Genomic DNA, 19,114 nt, shown 5'->3' on the forward strand with positions numbered 1-19,114 from the left:
TTTGCAAATCATTTTATTCTGTTTTTATTTACCATTTCACAACATGCCAACTTCACTAGTTTTGGGTTTTGTAATACTCAGTTTTGATTAACGCAGGCTTTAACTGAACAATATGCTCAATGTTGTTATTGAGGGTGTAGTTTGTAGGGCTGCACCACACCACACTACACACGATTGTAGAAGTGCTCATAAAGGCCTAGGGATCTAATTTCTCAGGTGTCTTCACTTGTGATTGATCCAACAGATGTTCCGACCATTCAGCATTCCGCCTCCTGTCAATCCCTCTTCCAATCATATTTTATGAGGTCATTCGGGTGGTTGTGATTATAGGCAGGATTGCAGACCAGAAAGCTGGCAGGAAAGGACAACAAAGGAGAATGATGAAGTTGGAGGTGGCTTCTGTGTTAGATTGCCTGTTATGGCTCTTTGTCTGCCACCTGATGACCATTTTTTATGCCAGTTTCCAGACTCATTGAGTGAGCAGCAGTCTGCTCTCCTAATGAAAATCCACTTCAACATGGACACAGGGAACAAGAGTGCCCTCTATGTTGACTAATTAAAATTATAGTGAATGTTAACTAATAGCAGCATTAGCCTCACATATATACCGTATTTTTCGGACCATAGGGCGCACCGGATTACAAGGCGCACTGCCGATGAACGGGTCTATTCAGGTCTTTTTTCATACAAAAAGCACACCGGATTATAAGGCGCATTAACGGGGTTATATTATGATTTTTTTCTAAATTTAAAACACTATCTTGTGGTCTACATAACATGAAATGGTGGTTCTTTGGTCTAAATGTTGCATAGATGATGTTTTACAGACCATCTTCAAGTCGCTTTCTGAGCGTCTCTTCAGGATGCGCCGTTTTGTGGGTCGTCTTATTTACGTGGCTCACCTTCGACAGCGTCTTCTCCCCGTCATCTTTGTTGTAGCGGTGTAGCGTGCAAGGACGGGAGTGGAAGAAGTGTCAAAAGATGGAGCTAACTGTGTTAATGACATTCAGACTTTACTTCTATCAATAACGGAGCAGCATCTCCTCATCCGTGGCTCACTAGTGCAACAACAACGCCGGAAATGTGTCCCGTGAAAAACCATCCAACAGGAACCCTCTAATGACTAAAGTTCCTTGGGTGAATTATATAAACCCACTACAGTTTTTAGCTCTGATAACTAGTCTACTGACATATATAAGTAAGAACTTTACACTACAGCGGAAGATGAATGCCACATAAGAAGATAGACATAAAGAAGAATCTTATGACTACGGTGTCGTCACGGACTACAATGGCGGACGCGTGCACATTTTCAGGACTTATGCAGATCCCAAATAAACATCAGCAGGCACCAGAAGGTAAGAAAAGTTGCTTTTGCATAATATTGCAAAACAAAACGTCAGATGATATGTCTTACCTTATACACCCACCATAATAATACTCCTATGTTGAAGCACAGTACAATCCATCAAGCGGTGCGGCTTCATAGCTTACCAAAGTCGCACTAAAGCATTTTGATAGATTTTTGAGCGCCGTGTGTAATGTTCTATATTTTCAATGGAACATACAACATTTTAGTATTGTTTACTTGAGTCATATTGCAGTCTACACGTATCTCTTATGTGTGACTGCCATCTACTGGTCACACTTATAATTACACCAAGTACAAAAAAAAATAGCTTCGAGTTCGGTAAGCACAACCAAAATGATTCCGTACATTAGGCGCACCGGGTTATAAGGCGTACTGTCGAGTTTTGGGAAAATTAAAGGATTTTAAGTGCGCCATATCGTCCGAAAAATACAGTATTTTGTTTTCTTACACTTCTGAGTCTGATTTACAAGTATGCATTCATTTCGGTTTGTCTTTTGTGTGTTGCTGTAGTCAGGAAGTAGTCTTTGCCATGAAGTTGAATGTACTAGTCTTGTCTTTTGTTGGAACCCTACAATTCGGTGCCCATCCTTATTACTAGTAATACATTTAAAAGTAAAAAAAAAAATGCCAAGTTGTTGTCATTGTTATTGCAGCAATACAGAACACACAGTGTGTTGTAATGTTGATGCTTATAATTTCGGGTGTTGGTGAATACATTTTGCTCGTCGTGATGGTTGATTGGCGCATAACAAGATGAATGAAGTTTGAAAAGAGTGTCAGACTATAATATATAATCCAATTTACAAATATCCAAAATACGATATCACAGCACTTGTTGCATGGGGGGCTGAGTCTGCATTAATTCAGCATCAAAATAAGGCACCGATAGCTACCTAATATTTTGGTCTGGTTACTGCTGTTTACGTCGGCACCGGTACCGTTACACAGTTTCGGTACTCATCCCGAAATAAACCATATGCCGGTGTTATTGTACTCCAAAGTTCCACCCCCTAAGTTAGACTGACCTAAAATTTCTCACACTGCTCAATGTTCTTTACAAAACACCCACTGTAACTTTAAGGTGTTGGATGGAAAACCACAAAAACTGGTGCACACCTTTAAGGGGTTCACAAGCACATGTGTGTTACATTTGAACAAGATGTTGAAAAACATGGCCACCATGGTACAGGTGTCCTTACCAACTGATTTACCATGACGCGTTGGGATCTTTACATTTGCATCCGCCCTCACTCCCTTAATGTAGTCCATTTATCAAATCATTCTCCACCATTCCACTGCCTCCTCACAACCTTTGACTTGTTGTTAATGTACTCCCTGTACACACTTGATACCTTTGTATTACTCTCATTTATCAACAAAGCTCTCTTTAAAGTTGTCCTCTTTATCATTGAATTTTGCTTGTCTGTACAGGTACCTCCAGTTCACCCTCCGACTGGGCAGCCGAAGCACCCTGAGCTCCTGTCCTGCTCCTGACCAACCAGGAGAGGGTGTCTTACTGCATTATTCCACTGACAACGGCATAACCTGGACTTTGCTGCAGCACTATGCTTACCAAGGCTTCCACGAGCCGAGGTTTGTGTTTATGGAAATACTTTAACACTCACATCTTCAATAACGTATTTTTCAGACCATAGGGCGCACCGGATTAAAAGATGCACTGTCGATGATTCAGGTCTATTTTCATACAAAAGGTGCACCGGATTATAAGGCGCATTAAATGGGTCATATTATGATTTTTTTCTAAATTTAAAACACTATCTTGTGGTCTACATAACATGTAATGGTGGTTCTTTGGTGAAAGTGTTGCATAGATTTTGTTTTACAGACCATTTTCAAATCGCTTTCTGAGCATCGTGGCTCACCTTCGACAGCGTCTTCTCCCCGTCATCTTTGTTGTAGCGGTGTAGCGTGCAAGGACGGGAGTGGAAGAAGTGTCAAAAGATGGACCTAACTGTTTTAATGACATTCAGACTTTACTTCAATCAATAACGGAGCAGCATCTCCTCATCCGTGGCTCACTCGTGCAACAACAACGTCGGAAATGTGTCCCGTGAAAAACCGTCTGACCGGAACTCTCTAATAACTAAAGTTCCTTGGGTGAATAATGTAAACTCACTCCACCGGTATGTTTTAGCGCTTTCATGGCGAGTTTACTGACAGATATAAGTAAGAACTTTACACTACTTTATATTAGAAATGGCAACAGCGGAAGATGAATGTCCCATAACAAGAAGATAGAGAAAAAAAAGAAACTTATGACTACGCGGTCGTCACCGACTACAATGGCTGAAGCGCGCAAATTTACAGGACTTATGCAGATCCCAAATACACATCAGCAGGTACCAGAAGGTAAGAAAAGTTGATTTTGCATAATATTGCGAAACAAACCGCCAGATAATATGTCTGCTAATAGGTGCCATTTTGCAGTCCTTATACACACACAATAATAATACTCGTATGTTTAATGCGCCGACAATCCATCAAGCAGTGCGGCTTCATAGCTTACCGAAGTCGTACTAAAAACATTTTGACAGATTTTTGAGCACCATGTTTAATGTTCTATATTCTCAATGGAACATTTCAAGTTTTGGTGTTGTTTACTGGCGTCATCTTGCAGTCTACACGTATATCTTATGTGTGACTACCATTTACTGGTCACACTTATCATTACATAATGTGCCCTAATAAAATTGCTTCAAGGTCGGTAAGCTCAACCAGAATTATGCCGTACATTAGGCGCACCGGTTATAAGGCGCACTGTCGATTTATGAGAAAATGAAAAGATTTTAAGTGCGCCTTATAGTTCGAAAAATACGATACTTGCTTTGCTGCACTCTTTGAGGTACTGGAACCAATTGAGCCATCTATTTGTGTAATACAGACGAAGTGGGGATATGTGTCACCCTAATGTGTGTACTACTACTACAAATGAGTGCAGCTTCTAACTTCGAGGGGTAAACCCCATGTGATTATTTTTGTTTACTACCTTTAACTTATATTTACCTCCACCTCCTGAAGCCCAATAAATATTCATAATAACAATGTCTTTTTTTCTCTTGCGAACAGGATTGTGTCTGTCGAGCTGCCGTCTGGCGCGCGGAAGTTTGGCGTGCAGTTTCGCTGGTGGCAGCCGTACCATTCCGGGCGCGGCCATGACGTGTGGGCCCTGGATGAAATCAGCATGACGTCTGTGCTGTTCAACACCATAAGTCTGGACTTCAGCAACGTGCTGGATGTCACTCAGAGTCTTGGCTTTTACCTCGGCCACGTTCAGCCCTACTGCCAGCACGACTGGACCCTCAGGTACAGATTGTCCAGTACATCAGGATAACTTGCCAGCGACACATTTTTAAAGTCTCGTTATTTCCAGCCAATGAACACCTGATAATAATCTGCTTGACTTTGTCTGTCAGTTTCTCTGGTGAGCCGAGCCCTGGCTCGAGTATTCGTTACGTGGAGACTCAGTCGATGCAGATCGGCGCCTCCTACAGTCTGCAGTTCTCGCTGGTTATGGGTTGTGGTCGGGAGTCGTCCCCTCATATTGACACTCAAGTCCGCCTGGAGTTCTCCACCAATCACGGCCTCACTTGGCACCTGGTCAAAGAGGTATGAACCTTTACTTTGTCGTATACAGAGCACCCAGAACAGATTCACAGCGCTTCACTTTTTCCACTTATGTTACAGCCTTATTAAAAAATTGAATAAACTCATTTTTGTCCTCAAAATTCTACAGGCAATACCCCATAATGGCAATGTAAAAAGGTTGTTTTTTTAATTTTAGACTTAGACTTAGACTTCCTTTTTATTGTCATTCAAATTTGAACTTTACAGCACAGATAAGAACGAAATTTCGTTACATAAGCTCATGGTAGTGCAGGATAAAAAAGCAATAAGGTGCATGTATAAATAAATAAATATATATAAATAATATATAAATATATATATAAAATAAATAAATATATATATAAATAAATAGATTACTGTACGGATAAATATATTGCACTTTTTCACATGCGTCCACGTTTATGGATGTATGTTATATTGTCTTTTTTATGCCAGCGAGTTAATCCATTTTGGGGGGAGTTGAGGGGATAATTTAATTATGATGCGTTCAAGAGTCTTACGGCTTGAGGGAAAAAGCTGTTACAGAACCTGGAGGTTCTGCTTCGGAGGCTGCGGAACCTCTTTCTAGAGTCCAGCAGTGAAAACAGTCCTTGGTGGGGGTGGGAGGAGTCTTTGCAGATTTTCTGAGCCCTGGTCAGGCAGTGGCTTTTTGCCTTTTCCTGGATTTTTTAATTTTGAAAATGTATTAAAAAAAAAACAACAATCACACGTACACAGCCCTTATCAACATTTTGTTGATGCACCTTTGGCAGAAATTACAGCCTCAAGTCTTTTGTAATATTGAATTTTTTTTTAAATTGAATTATATTTATATAGCGCTTTTCTCTAGTGACTCAAAGCGCTTTACATAGTGAAACCCAATATCTAAGTTACATTTAAACCAGTGGGTGGGTGGCACTGGGAGCAGGTGGGTAAAGTGTATTGCCGAAGGACACAACGGCAGTGACTAGGATGGCGAAAGCAGGGTTCGAACCTGGAACCCTCAAGTTGCTGGCACGGCCGCTCTACCAACCGAGCTATACCGCCCCAATATGATGCCATAAGCCTGGCACACCTATCTTTGGGCAGTTTTGCCCATTCCTCTTTACAGCACCTCTCAAGCTCTGTCAGGTTGGATGGGAAGTGTTGGTTTTCATCCAGGATGTCTCTGTACATTGCTGCATTCATCTTTCCCTCTATCGTGACTAGTCTCCCAGTTCTTGCCACTGAAAAACATTCCTACAGCATGAAGCTGCCACAACCATGCTTCACTTTAGGGATGGTATTGGCCTGGGGATGAGCGGTGCCTGGTTTCCTCTAAACATGAAGTCCACAATGTAACATATTGTATGTTTTATTGTTTACTGTTGCTTGACTTCCCGTGTGTAAGAAGGAACCAACACATATTCTATGAAAGTGATGCACTTGTAAATAATATTTGTGTTGGGCCGTTTTTAAGCACTCTATATATCCTTGACCTAGGCCTGTCTTCCTGGCATGCCGAGCTGCTCGGAGTTCACAGCTCCCAGCGTCTACCACCCATCAGAGTTTCGAAATTGGAGACGCATCACTCTGTCACTGCCTCAGAAGACATGGTAACACAACTCTCTGCCACCTTCACGCACTTAATGTGATGCTCGTTTGTGCATCATCATTGTAATATCATCCATAGTAAGTTTTCACAGTTTTAATTATACTGGTATTCTAGTAATAATGATAATAATGGGTTAGATTTGTAAAGCACTTTTTTCTTGTTATTCAAAGCATGTGACGCTGATCGTTCATTCATTTGCTCCAAATTCACAAGAGGAGGAAATTGTTGGCCCTGCGATGAGGTGGCGACTTGTCCGGGGTGTACCCCGCCTTCCGCCCGATTGTAGCTGAGATAGGCTCCAGCGCCCCCCGCGACCCCAAAGGGAATAAGCGGTAGAAAATGGATGGATGGAAGAGGGGAACGAGACTACAAAAACATATATATATATATATATATATATATAAGTATGTCCATATATATATATATATATATATGTATAAATGTGTTTGTAGTTCTGTTTTTTAGGTGATCTGTCATAACGTTTTTAGCATTCAATCAGACATTATTGTGAGGTTTTGTTTTAGTGTTCCTAAAAATAGATATACCGGACCCCAGACAAAATTTGGCCCCCCGAGTCAAAATAATTGCCCAGGCCTGCTATAAGGGGAAACCCCAGCTGGGTTTTTTAAATACTTTTTTTAAAGTGGCACACTTTAAAAACTGCTGATGACACAGGAGCCGACAGAATACTTTATGTGAGTACTAGCTGCTAAAACTCCAATCCTTACATGTTGATGTTATGGCCCTATCATCTCTCCCTAGATTTGATGATTGCTTGTGCCATGAGCCGGAGGTTGCACATAAATAAAAACACACATACTGCAGCACACAGACCACTTTGACCTTCATGTCATTCTTATTTCTAAGCTCTTAAAGACGCATTCTCTAATCTGATGCTCTGTAGATCACAGGGTCATGGCTGTAAATTGGTTTGGAGAAGGTCTGAGGTGATTTCCAGCTCTGTTTGTCATGGCTGCACAGACAATGCTGCACACTTTATCCAACATTACAGTACATCCGCTAATGTCTCTTTCTTTATAATACTGTTTGTGGATTACTCTAATTATTGCCTAGGCGCTTATTTACCTAAACTGCAAAGAGGATGATTTGTTAATTGGAAGGAGGCAAGCATTTTAAAACTCATTGTATTTCCTATATTTTTATTGCTTTAATAATGATTTAAAGGGCATGAAGAAGTGGAAAGTATAGCTCTCTTTAACCATGTGATCATACATTAACAAATATATTACGCAAAACGGCAGCAACATACCTCTAAGAAGCATACTGCTCATTTGACATAATGTGTTTAATTCACTGTAACCAACAGTGCAAGTGTGACATGCAACACCAATAGCTGAGTAGTGCAACAAACGTTTTAAAGCATATACCGTATTTTCTGGACCATAGGGCGCACCGGATTATGAGCAGGTCTATTCAGGTCTTTTTTTCATACAAAAGGCGCAATAAAAGGGTCATATTATGATTTTTTTCTAAATGTAAAAGACTTCCTTGTGGTCTACATAACATGTAATGGTGGTTCTTTGGTCAAAATGTTACATACATAGATGATGTTTTACAGATCATCTTCAAGCCGCTTTCTGACAGTCTCTACAAGATGCGCCGTTTTGTGGGCGGTCTTATTTTCGTGGCTCACCTTCGACAGCGTCTTCTCCCCGTCATCTTTGTTGTAGCGGTGTAGCGTGCAAGGATAGGGGTGGAAGAAGTGTCAAAAGATGGAGCTAACTGTTTTAATGACATTCAGACTTTACTTCAATCAACAACGGAGCAGCATCTCCTCATCCGCGGCTCACTAGTGCAACAACAACGCCGGAAATGTGTTCCGTGAAAAACCGTCCGACCGGGTGAATAATGTAAAACTTACTAAACCGGTATGTTTTAGCGCTTTCATGGCGAGTTTACTGACAGATAAGAACTTTACACTATTTTATATTAGAAATGGCAACAGCGGAAGATGAATGCCACATAACAAGAAGATAGAGAAAAAGAAGACGCTTATGACTACGGTGTCTCCACGGACTACAATGGCAGACGCGCGCACATTTTCAGGACTTATGCAGATCCCAAATACAAATCAGCAGGTACCAGAAGGTAAGAAAAGGTGTTTTTTGATAATATTGCGAAATAAAACGCCAGATACCATGTCTGCTAATAGGTGCCATTTTGCGGTCCTTGTACACACACCATAATAATACTCGTATATTTAATGTGCCAACACTCCATCAAGCGGTGTGGCTTCATAGCTTACCGAAGTCGTACAAAAAACATTTTGACAGATTTTTGAGCGCTCAGTGTGTAATGTTATATATTCTTATTGGAACATTTAAAGTTTTCGTGTTGTTTACTGCCATCATATTGCAGTCTGCACATATCTTTTATGTATGACTGCCATCTACTGGTCACACTTATCATTACACCATGTACCAAATAAAATTGCTTCGATATCAGTAAGCACAACCAGAATTATGTCGTACATTAGATGCACCTGGTTATAAGGCGCACTGTCGATTTTTGAGAAAATGAAAGGATTTTAAGTGCGCCATATAGTCCGAAAAATACGGTAATTGGAGCATTTAGGGTACGTAATATAAATATTAAACAATTGATTATGATTGAGTTGTGTACCTTCAAATGTTGGGGTACAGCGCAAGAGATATCCTGTTTGTCAAGAAATGAAGTGTTATGCATGTAATGGATGTCTATGTTCAGGTCCAGTGCCACAAGGTTCCGGTGGATCCAGAACTACTATGGAGATCAGGACGAGTGGGCCCTGGATGACATTTACATTGGCCAGCAATGTCCTAATATGTGCCATGGACACGGATGGTGCGACCATGGACACTGCAGGTCAGCCTTGGCGAGCATGTCCCAACAAAACCAACACATAATTGCTCTCATGACAATGAACAATCCCGTCTGTCGGCAGGTGTGACGACAACTTCTCCGGAACAGACTGCCTTCCCACCTCCCCACTTTCTTCCAGTGTGCTTTCGGACTTTGAGTCCCAGGATGCGCTGCTGGCCACATGGCAGGAAGTGATCGGCGGAGAGGTGGTCAGCCCTGACGTGGGCTGCGGGGTGGTCTCGTCTGGTTCATCCCTGTACTTCAGCAAGGTATAACGTGATGGTATAGGATCGTGTTGTTGCCCTGCATAATTCTGACTAGGGTTGTACGGTATACTGGTACTGGTATAGTATCGCGGTACTAATAGCGAACACGTTCCTCTGCAGTCGTCAGTGTTTTAGCTACTTCTAAATCCCTAATCCTCACCTCCATGGCGACAAATAAAGTAAGTTTCTTACAAGTATCATCCCTGCAGGACGAGGAATAGCTAAACATGCTTCACTACACACCGTAGGAGGATGCAATAGCTCACCGGCATCACAATGTAAACAAACACCATGGGTGGATCTACACCTGACATCCACTGTAATGATACCAAGTACAGGAGCGTATCTAGTCGATACTACTATGATTACATCGATATTTTTTATCATCACACAATCTTTTTTCCTTTTTTATAAAATTCATATTATTTTTTATAAACTAAGGAAATACGTCCCTGGACACATGAGGACTTTGAATATGACCAATGTATGATCCTGTAACTACTTTGTATCGGATCAATACCTAAATTGATGTCATCCAAAACTAATGTAAAGTATCCAAACAACAGAAGAATAAGTGATTATTACATTTTAACAGAAGTATAGATAGAACATGTTGAAACGGAAGAAAAACAGATATGAACAGTAAATGTAGATTAATAATCATTTTTTACAGTTTGTCCCTCACAATGTTGACAAAACAATGGAATGATAAATGACACAATATGTTACTGCATACGTCAGCAGACTAATTAGGAGCCTTTGTTTGTTTACTTACTAATAAAAGACAAGTTGTCTAGTATGTTCACTATTTTATTTAAGGACAAAATTGTTCTTTGATTGCAATAAGAAGCATATATTGTTTGTTAAAATAAAGCCATTAATGCCATTTTTTGTGGTCCCCCTTATTTAGCAAAGTATCGAAATACATTTTGGTACCGGTACTATAATATATCGGGACAACCCTAATTCTGACGGACGAATCGAGTCGCTTAGATTTGCCGGGTGGGTTTTCAACAAAAGTAAATTAATCAATTTGGTCCAAAAACATTTGATTTTACCTCCTGATGTTTTGTTTTTTTTATTAGATCCACAAAATAGCCTGAGCTGCTCTTGAATCATCATGAGCATTCAACAGCTGCCTGCCTCGGCATGTGCTTTAAAATGTTAATCGCACGACTCACCTGTTGGTGTAAAACTCTTGTTGTACTGTTGATTACAACAATGACCTCATCAGCAGTATTAATGCTGGCTCAGCAGTTTGCTTCTATGACATTGGTTGTGTTGCTGCTGTGCTGCAAGGGTCCTATTTGCCTGTTTGCGCTTAAGTGTTTTTTTTTTTACATCTTTCAAATTCCGCACATTCCTCTTTTTGGTGTTCTCCCGTCCACCCCGCGTAAGTTGGGTAAAAGTGCTGAAAGTCTGCCTCATTACTAATGAGGCGGACTGTATCGAGACCCCTTTTTACTAGGTTGCGTAAAAATCGAGGAACATTAAGTTTTTATTAAGACTTGTGAATATCATCAAATTCCATGAAAAAGATAACATTTAAAATTTTAAAAAGCCGTGCTTATCACGTGAACGTGTGTCACCATTGAGATGTAGTGTGTGTATGCACGCTACAACAGCTTCTTCTTCCTGGTTCGATATAAATAATAATCTGTTGATAAAACTTTGTTTACTTGTTATTATAACTACGCTGATGTTATTTGTGATGTTAAGAGTTCGGTTTAGTACAACATGCTTGTGATAGAGCTTAGTAAACAGCTTTTGTGTGTGTGTGTGTGTGTGAGCTTGCACAGGAGAGCTTGACAGTTTTATGTTAACCGTCAAAATGTAATTACATTTTGATTGTGGCAGTCCGCTCCCTGTATGCTCAGTGCCAGAGCTTGGTCCGCATTGCCGGCAGTAAGTCGGACACGTTTCCAGTGAGGGTTGGACTCCGCCAAAGCTGCCCTTTGTCACCGATTCTGCTCATAACTTTTATGGACAGAATTTCTAGGCGCAGTCAAGGCGTTGAGGGGATCTGGTTTGGTGGCTGCAGGATTAGGTCTCTGCTTTTTGCAGATGATGTGGTCCTGATGGCTTCATCTGGCCAGGATCTTCAGCTCTCACTGGATCGGTTCGCAGCCGAGTGTGAAGCGACTGGGATGAGAATCAGCACCTCCAAGTCCGAGTCCATGGTTCTCGCCCGGAAAAGGGTGGAGTGCCATCTCCGGGTTGGTGAGGAGATCTTGCCCCAAGTGGAGGAGTTCAAGTACCTCGGAGTCTTGTTCACGAGTGAGGGAAGAGTGGATCGTGAGATCGACAGGCGGATCGGTGCGGCGTCTTCAGTAATGCGGACGCTGTATCGATCCGTTGTGGTGAAGAAGGAGCTGAGCCGGAAGGCAAAGCTCTCAATTTACCGGTCGATCTACGTTCCCATCCTCACCTATGATCATGAGCTTTGAGTTATGACCGAAAGGACAAGATCACGGGTACAAGCGGCCGAAATGAGTTTCCTCCGCCGGGTGGCGGGGCTCTCCCTTAGAGATAGGGTGAGAAGCTCTGCCATCCGGGGGGAGCTCAAAGTAAAGCCGCTGCTCCTCCACATCGAGAGGAGCCAGATGAGGTGGTTCGGGCATCTGGTCAGGATGCCACCCGAACGCCTCCCTAGGGAGGTGTTTAGGGCACGTCCGACCGGTAGGAGGCCGCGGGGAAGACCCAGGACACGTTGGGAAGACTATGTCTCCCGGCTGGCCTGGGAACGCCTCGGGGTCCCACAGGAAGAGCTGGACGAAGTGGCTGGGGAGAGGGAAGTCTGGGCTTCCCTGCTTAGGCTGCTGCCCCCGCGACCCGACCTCGGATAAGCGGAAGAAGATGGATGGATGGATGGATGGATGTATTGCCTATTGAATATTCATATGCAGTAGTTCAATAATCACTGTGTGGTCTCACTCACAAGACAACGATGTACATGTAGATTTTTGATAGTTGATACAGAGTGGCCTTAGTCTTTTGCAGGTGTCTCAAACAAAGCAATCAAAATAGATTTGATAGTTTTCTGGAAGTTTGTTATAATTGTATTATTGTGTGGTGTACACTGCATCCAAACTTCAAGTGCAATAGAATACTTCACCTTCCAGTGGCGCTAGACTTATTCCAGAGGTGCGTAAGAACAAAAGTAATTAAGTCGATGGGAGAATACGAGGAAGGCCAGACTAGACTGAACACCCGCCTACATTTAAGGGTTGCTCCACCCAAAGTGCGCATCTTAGATGAAGACTTAAGTCGAGTGGGAGAATGCTGCACAGCCAGAATCCGCACAGTTGCACACCTTTTGTCACTGAAACACATGGGAGAATAGGGTCCTACATGAGTATGTGCTCGAAGAGAGCAACATTTTTCTTTCCACTTTCTTATGCAGTCTAATCCATCTATCCATCCATTTCTTACCGCTTGTCCTTTCGGGGTCGCGGGGGTGCTGGGGCCTATCTCAGCATGCAGTCTAATCATTGTTGTAATTGAGTTATGTATAATGAGTTTTAAAATGTTTGGAAATAACAGCCTTTCTGCAATTATTGCCTACTTCCAATTTAACCTTTTTGCGATTAAATGTCGCAGCTACGGTATAATAATAGCATTTATTCTTACCTTTCTGACTAATGAGTGTGAAAGGCAGACTTCTCATACATCTCTTGCATTTGATTATAATCAATAATAGATGTATTTGTACTTCATGTCTCCAGTGAGTGTATGTACATTATTCACTACCACTTACAAGCAAAAAAAAGTCATGTATTTCACGTGTGTCGTCAGGCTGGCCTGCGGCAGCTGGTGAGTTGGGACCTGGACACGGAATGGGCGGAGTTTGTCCAGTTTTACCTGCGCGTGGGAGGAGACTGGGCCGACTGTAACCAGGCGGACAGCAGGGAAGAAGGAGTGCTGCTGCAGTACAGCAATGACGGAGGCATCACCTGGGGCCTCATCGCTGAAATGTACTTCACCGATTTCACCAAACCTCGGTGAGAGAGCCGGGGCCAAGAAGAATATAATAGAATAAAATAGAAAGTACTTTATTGATCCCTGGGGGAAATTCAGCACCACAGTTCGCTCACAATAGACAGTAAACACTTAGGTATGTTTTACATGTGAATAATATATATACAGTCTATTATACAGCATTATTCACATGTGAATATTATAAATACAGTCTATTATACAGCATTATTAACATGTGAATAACATAAATACAGTCTATTATACAGCCTTATTCACATGTAAATAATATAAATAAATTATACATTTACAGTATAATGTTTCAGACGGTGCTGTTTTCAAATCATGCATTATATTATTGTTTTATCATATATTAGCATATTAGCATTGATCTTTTTCTGTTCAGGTTTGTCCACTATGAGCTTCCTTTGGCCTCGAAGACCCCCTGCACTAGATTTCGCTGGTGGCAGCCACTTCACTCCGGAGATGGCTATGACCAGTGGGCTATTGATGATGTCATCATTCTGTCTGAGAGGGAGAAGCACATCATCCCAATGGCCAACCCCACTCTGCCACAGGTGGTATATCACTTAATTTTGGAAAAGTCTAAGGCACAGGTGTCAAAGTCAAAGCCCGGAGGTCAGATCTGGCCTCACACATAACTTTATGTGGCCCGGGAAAGCCTAAAAATGATGTGTCAATCAGTGTTGGGTTAGTTACTGAAAACCAGTAACTAGTTACAGTTACTAGTTACTTTATTTCAAAAGTAACTCAGTTACTAACTCAGTTACTTACACCAAAAAGTAATGCGTTACTGTGAAAAGTAACTGTTTAGTTACTTATTTTTTCTTTTCTTTTTTTAAGGCTCTCATTAATGCCCTTTTAGCCTTCATTTCAGTACTGTTATTGCACTGGAGAATAATACAATGTGTTGATCAACTTGACATGCATTTGCATCACTGAACTCTGCTAAGCAATGTGGTCTACATACAACACACAAAGACAAAGATATGTTTCAAAGGGCAAATTTATTTCAGGCCAGAACAAATTGACAAAACTATTTTAAATAGCTGCAACATAACATACATAAGTAACAAACCGCATAATAACAACGTAGCTGTAAACCTGGCTTCACCCAAGGAAGGCACACATGACAAACACGCAAAGCCTAACCAGGCATTTTTTTCTCTCAAGGAATTGTGAAATAAAATCATGTCTTCAGGAGATCAACACTGTACTGAAGCCCAGAACACTCTATGCATTTCCCCAGTTTTAGTTTAGAGAGAAGAAAAGATTGGTCTGGCCCACTAGGATCCCTCTTTATGTTTGTGAACTTTATAGTCTATACATTTAGGGTGGTGTGATAATCAAACATTCCAGAAGTCTAGAATGAAAGACTATATAAGAGAATTGACAGTGTGTGTGTCTTCAGTGATGAATGATGAGCAGAGACAGAGTTTTGAGTGTCTTCTTTAGCTTGCTTTCCATTTTTATGTACTCACTGTCCAGGTACGTGGAAAATGTTTTCAGTGCCATTTGCTGTTTGATGCCCGGTATCATGCTAATAAGCTGCCTGAAAGCGGGTGACTCTACTGTAGAAATAGTCTGCATGTCTTCTAGCACATACGCTGCAATGGCTCTATCAATGTTGTCCTGGCTAGCAGTCCCTCCGTTAAAATCCTTAGGTGGAGGTGAAGGTGAAGTGGCATCAGAGTCTGTGTCTTTCTTTACTAGCTTCGTCAAAGCATGTTGCTTTTGTTGCTTTGAGGGCAATTCAAATCTGTTACAGCAGATTTGAATTGCTGTTTTGGGTAGTAGATGGGATCTTTGATCCTAGACACAACTTACATTTAACTAAAATGTTCTTTTCTTTGTGCTCGACAAAAGAAAAGTAGTGAGAATATTTCCATGTTAAGAAACTCGACTTCGGCTCCGCCATGATGTCTTGTTAGTAAACACAGACCCCCCCCCACCCCCCACACACACAAATAAAAAAGCTGTGGTACTTTACATGGGACATGTAAGTGCCAAAAGGACAGCCAAATGAGGTTGGTACATGAGAATAAATCTAAAGGTAATACAGTGCAGAAGTGCACAATGGTGGGTATGAAAAACAGATACATATTTGTTTTAACCTTTTGGAATGGATTTATGTTGTGTTTGAGTTGAAAACCTATATATATAATTTTTTTTGCCGACACTTCGTGGCCACAATAATTAATTAAGTTAAGCTCATGACGCAGTAAGTTGAATGATACGGAAACGTTTGATACTGGATACTTTCTAATCGCCTTTACCTTGGAGACTTTGTATGTGTACGTAATATATTATTGTCTGATACTTGTTTATATTGACAAATGTGTGCTTTACACTGCACTATTGTTCAATTAAGGATATTTATTGCGTATGTCTAGCTTGTGTACTATTGTGTGTTTAGCTGCTAGCTCCTCTTTTAGCTATGTTTACCTTTTGTAAATGACTTACACTAAAATACAAGACCAACCTTGTGTGTTTATTGGAGGACATTAAGATGTTAACTGGCTGTCCAGCTTTGCACAAGTAAATGTGCTGCAGGACTGCTTCTATTGGAGCATATGTCAGACATTTTACATGTGAGCCAATATTATCCGATTTCCAAACAAGTTATATATCTGTCCATCCATCCATCCATCTTCCTCCGCTTATCCGAGGTCGGGTCGCGGGGGCAGCAGCCTAAGCAGGGAAGCCCAGACTTCCCTCTCCCCAGCCACTTCGTCCAGCTCTTCCTGTGGGACCCCGAGGCGTTCCCAGGCCAGCCGAGAGACATAGTCTTCCCAACGTGTCCTGGGTCTTCCCCGCGGCCTCCTACCGGTGGGACGTGCCCTAAACACCTCCCTAGGGAGGCGTTCGGGTGGCATCCTGACCAGATGCCCGAACCACCTCATCTGGCTCCTCTCGATGTGGAGGAGCAGCGGCTTTACTTTGAGCTCCACCCGGATGGCAGAGCTTCTCACCCTATCTCTAAGGGAGAGCCCCGCCACCCGGCGGAGGAAACTCATTTCGGCCGCTTGTACCCGTGATCTTGTCCTTTCGGTCATAACCCAAAGCTCATGACCATAGGTGAGGATGGGAACGTAGATCGACCGGTAAATTGAGAGCTTTGCCTTCCGGCTCAGCTCCTTCTTCACCACAACGGATCGATACAGCGTCCGCATTACTGAAGACGCCGCACCGATCCGCCTGTCGATCTCACGATCCACTCTTCCCCCACTCGTGAACAAGACTCCGAGGTACTTGAACTCCTCCACTTGGGGCAAGATCTCCTCCCCAACCCGGAGATGGCACTCCACCCTTTTCCGAGTTATATATCTGTAAAAAATAAATAATATAATAAATACAGTACAGGCCAAAAGTTTGGACACACCTTCTCATTCAATGTGTTTTCTTTATTTTCATGACTATTTATATTGGAGATTGTCACATCAAAACTATGAATGAACACATGTGGAGTTATGTACTTAACAAAAAAAAAAGGTGAAATAACTGAAAACAGGTTTTATATTCTAGTTTCTTCAAAATAGCCACCCTTTGCTCTGATTACTGCTTTGCACACTCTTGGCATTCTCCTGATGGACTTCAAGAGGTAGTCACCTGACATGGTTTTCACTTCACAGGTGTCACAGTTTTGATGCCTTCAGTGACAATCTACAATGTAAATAGTCATGAAAATAAAGAAAACGCATTGAAATGAAAAGGTGTGTCCAAACATTTGGCCTGTACTATATATATCCAGAATATTTACTGTTACAAGCGGCTCTACGAGGGCAGCCATAACTTAATTTGTAGCATTTAATGATCAGGAGGTTGACACTCCGGGTCTAAAGCATGCTCATATTGACTGGCTGTAAAATCCTTTTTCTCTCAGAACTTCTATGAGAAGCCAGCTTTCGACTACCCACTGAACCAGATGAGTGTGTGGCTGATGCTCGGCAATGAAGGCATGGAGAGGGACACCAACAACAGCTTCTGTGCTCCAACGGCTTCTTCCATGGTGTTTGGGCGCTCTGACGGGGACAGGGTGGCGGTCACCAGGGATCTTGCATTGCGTCCTGGATACACCCTCCAGTTTAAGGTACCTTTGGTGAAAGTAACCAAACCGTGTGTTCAATGTGTCTCCATGCACACTACTGTACTTGTCCGTTGTCTTTTCTCCACCAGTTGAACATCGGTTGCGAGTCAGAGTTCAGTGCATCCGCCCCGGTGTTGCTGCAGTACTCTCATGACGCTGGTCGCACGTGGGCTTTGGTGAGGGAGGGCTGTTACCCTGGAAGCCCAGGAGCAGGCAACTGCGAAGGCAGCGGTCGTGAGCTACGAGAACCCAGCATATACAACACTGGCGATTATGAAGAGTGGACCAGGGTCACTGTGGTCATTCCACGCAATGTTGCAGCCAGGTAGCTATGGTAACAGCCATGCAGTTGAATCTGCAAGGAGCAATTACTTTTAGCATCTGCAACTACAAAACCCAAAACCAGTGAAGTTGGCACGTTGTGTAAATCGTAAATAAAAACAGAATACAATGATTTACAAATCATTTTCAACCTATATTCAATTGAATAGACTGCAAAGACAAGATATCTAAAGTTCGAACTGGAAAACTTTGTTATTTTTTGCAAATATAAGCTCATTTGGAATTTGACGCCGGCAACAGGTTTCAAAAAAGCTGGCACAAGTGGCAAAAAAGACTGAGAAAGTTGAGGAATGCTCATCAAACACTTATTTGGAACATCCCACAGGTGAACAGGCTAATTGGGAACAAGTGGGTGCCATGATTGGGTATAAAAGCAACTTCCATTCAATGCTTATTCATTCACAAATAAGGATGGCGCCAGGGTCACCACTTTGTGAACAAATGTGCAAGTTAAAACTCTACTATGCAAAGCAAAAGTCATTTATCAACAACACCCAGAAACGTTGCCGGCTTCGCTGAGTCCGAGCTAATCTAAGATGGACTGATGCAAAGTGCAAAAGTGTTAGTTTGGGGACCCCTGTTTTAGACTGACATATACCAGTGGTTCTCAAATGGAGGTACGCGTACCCCTGGGGGTACTTGAAGGTATGCCAAGGGGTTGAGATTTTTTTTAAATATTCTAAAAATAGCAACAATTCAAAAATCCTTTATAAATATATTTATTGAATAATACTTCAACAAAATAAATGTTTAGAATCCAGATGGATCTCTATTACAATCCCCAAAGAGGGCACTTTAAGTTGATGATTACTTCGATGTGTAGAAATATTTATTTATAATTGAATCACTTGTTTATTTTTCAACAAGTTTTTTGTTATTTTTTATATCTTTTTTTCCAAATAGATCAAGAAAGACCACTACAAATGAGCAATATTTTGCACTGTTATACAATTTAATAAATCAGAAACTGA

At 41.8% G+C, this 19,114-nt stretch overlaps 1 protein-coding gene across 2 annotated transcripts in view; it reads left to right on the top strand.

Moving 5' to 3' along the window:
• Window positions 1–19,114, top strand: part of LOC133612667 (reelin) — a 316,782-nt gene that overhangs the window by 228,101 nt on the left and 69,567 nt on the right. For both annotated transcript variants that reach the window (XM_072913903.1, XM_072913904.1), the window contains exons 21-30: window positions 2,804–2,965; window positions 4,460–4,696; window positions 4,807–4,999; window positions 6,479–6,591; window positions 9,318–9,455; window positions 9,535–9,721; window positions 13,514–13,719; window positions 14,100–14,271; window positions 17,598–17,804; window positions 17,891–18,126. In XM_072913903.1, coding sequence (XP_072770004.1) covers window positions 2,804–2,965; window positions 4,460–4,696; window positions 4,807–4,999; window positions 6,479–6,591; window positions 9,318–9,455; window positions 9,535–9,721; window positions 13,514–13,719; window positions 14,100–14,271; window positions 17,598–17,804; window positions 17,891–18,126 — 1,851 coding nt within the window. The remainder of the gene's footprint in view (window positions 1–2,803; window positions 2,966–4,459; window positions 4,697–4,806; window positions 5,000–6,478; window positions 6,592–9,317; window positions 9,456–9,534; window positions 9,722–13,513; window positions 13,720–14,099; window positions 14,272–17,597; window positions 17,805–17,890; window positions 18,127–19,114) is intronic.

This window comes from Nerophis lumbriciformis, linkage group LG10 (genome assembly GCF_033978685.3).
Source record: "Nerophis lumbriciformis linkage group LG10, RoL_Nlum_v2.1, whole genome shotgun sequence".
Taxonomy (NCBI): Eukaryota; Metazoa; Chordata; class Actinopteri; order Syngnathiformes; family Syngnathidae; genus Nerophis; species Nerophis lumbriciformis.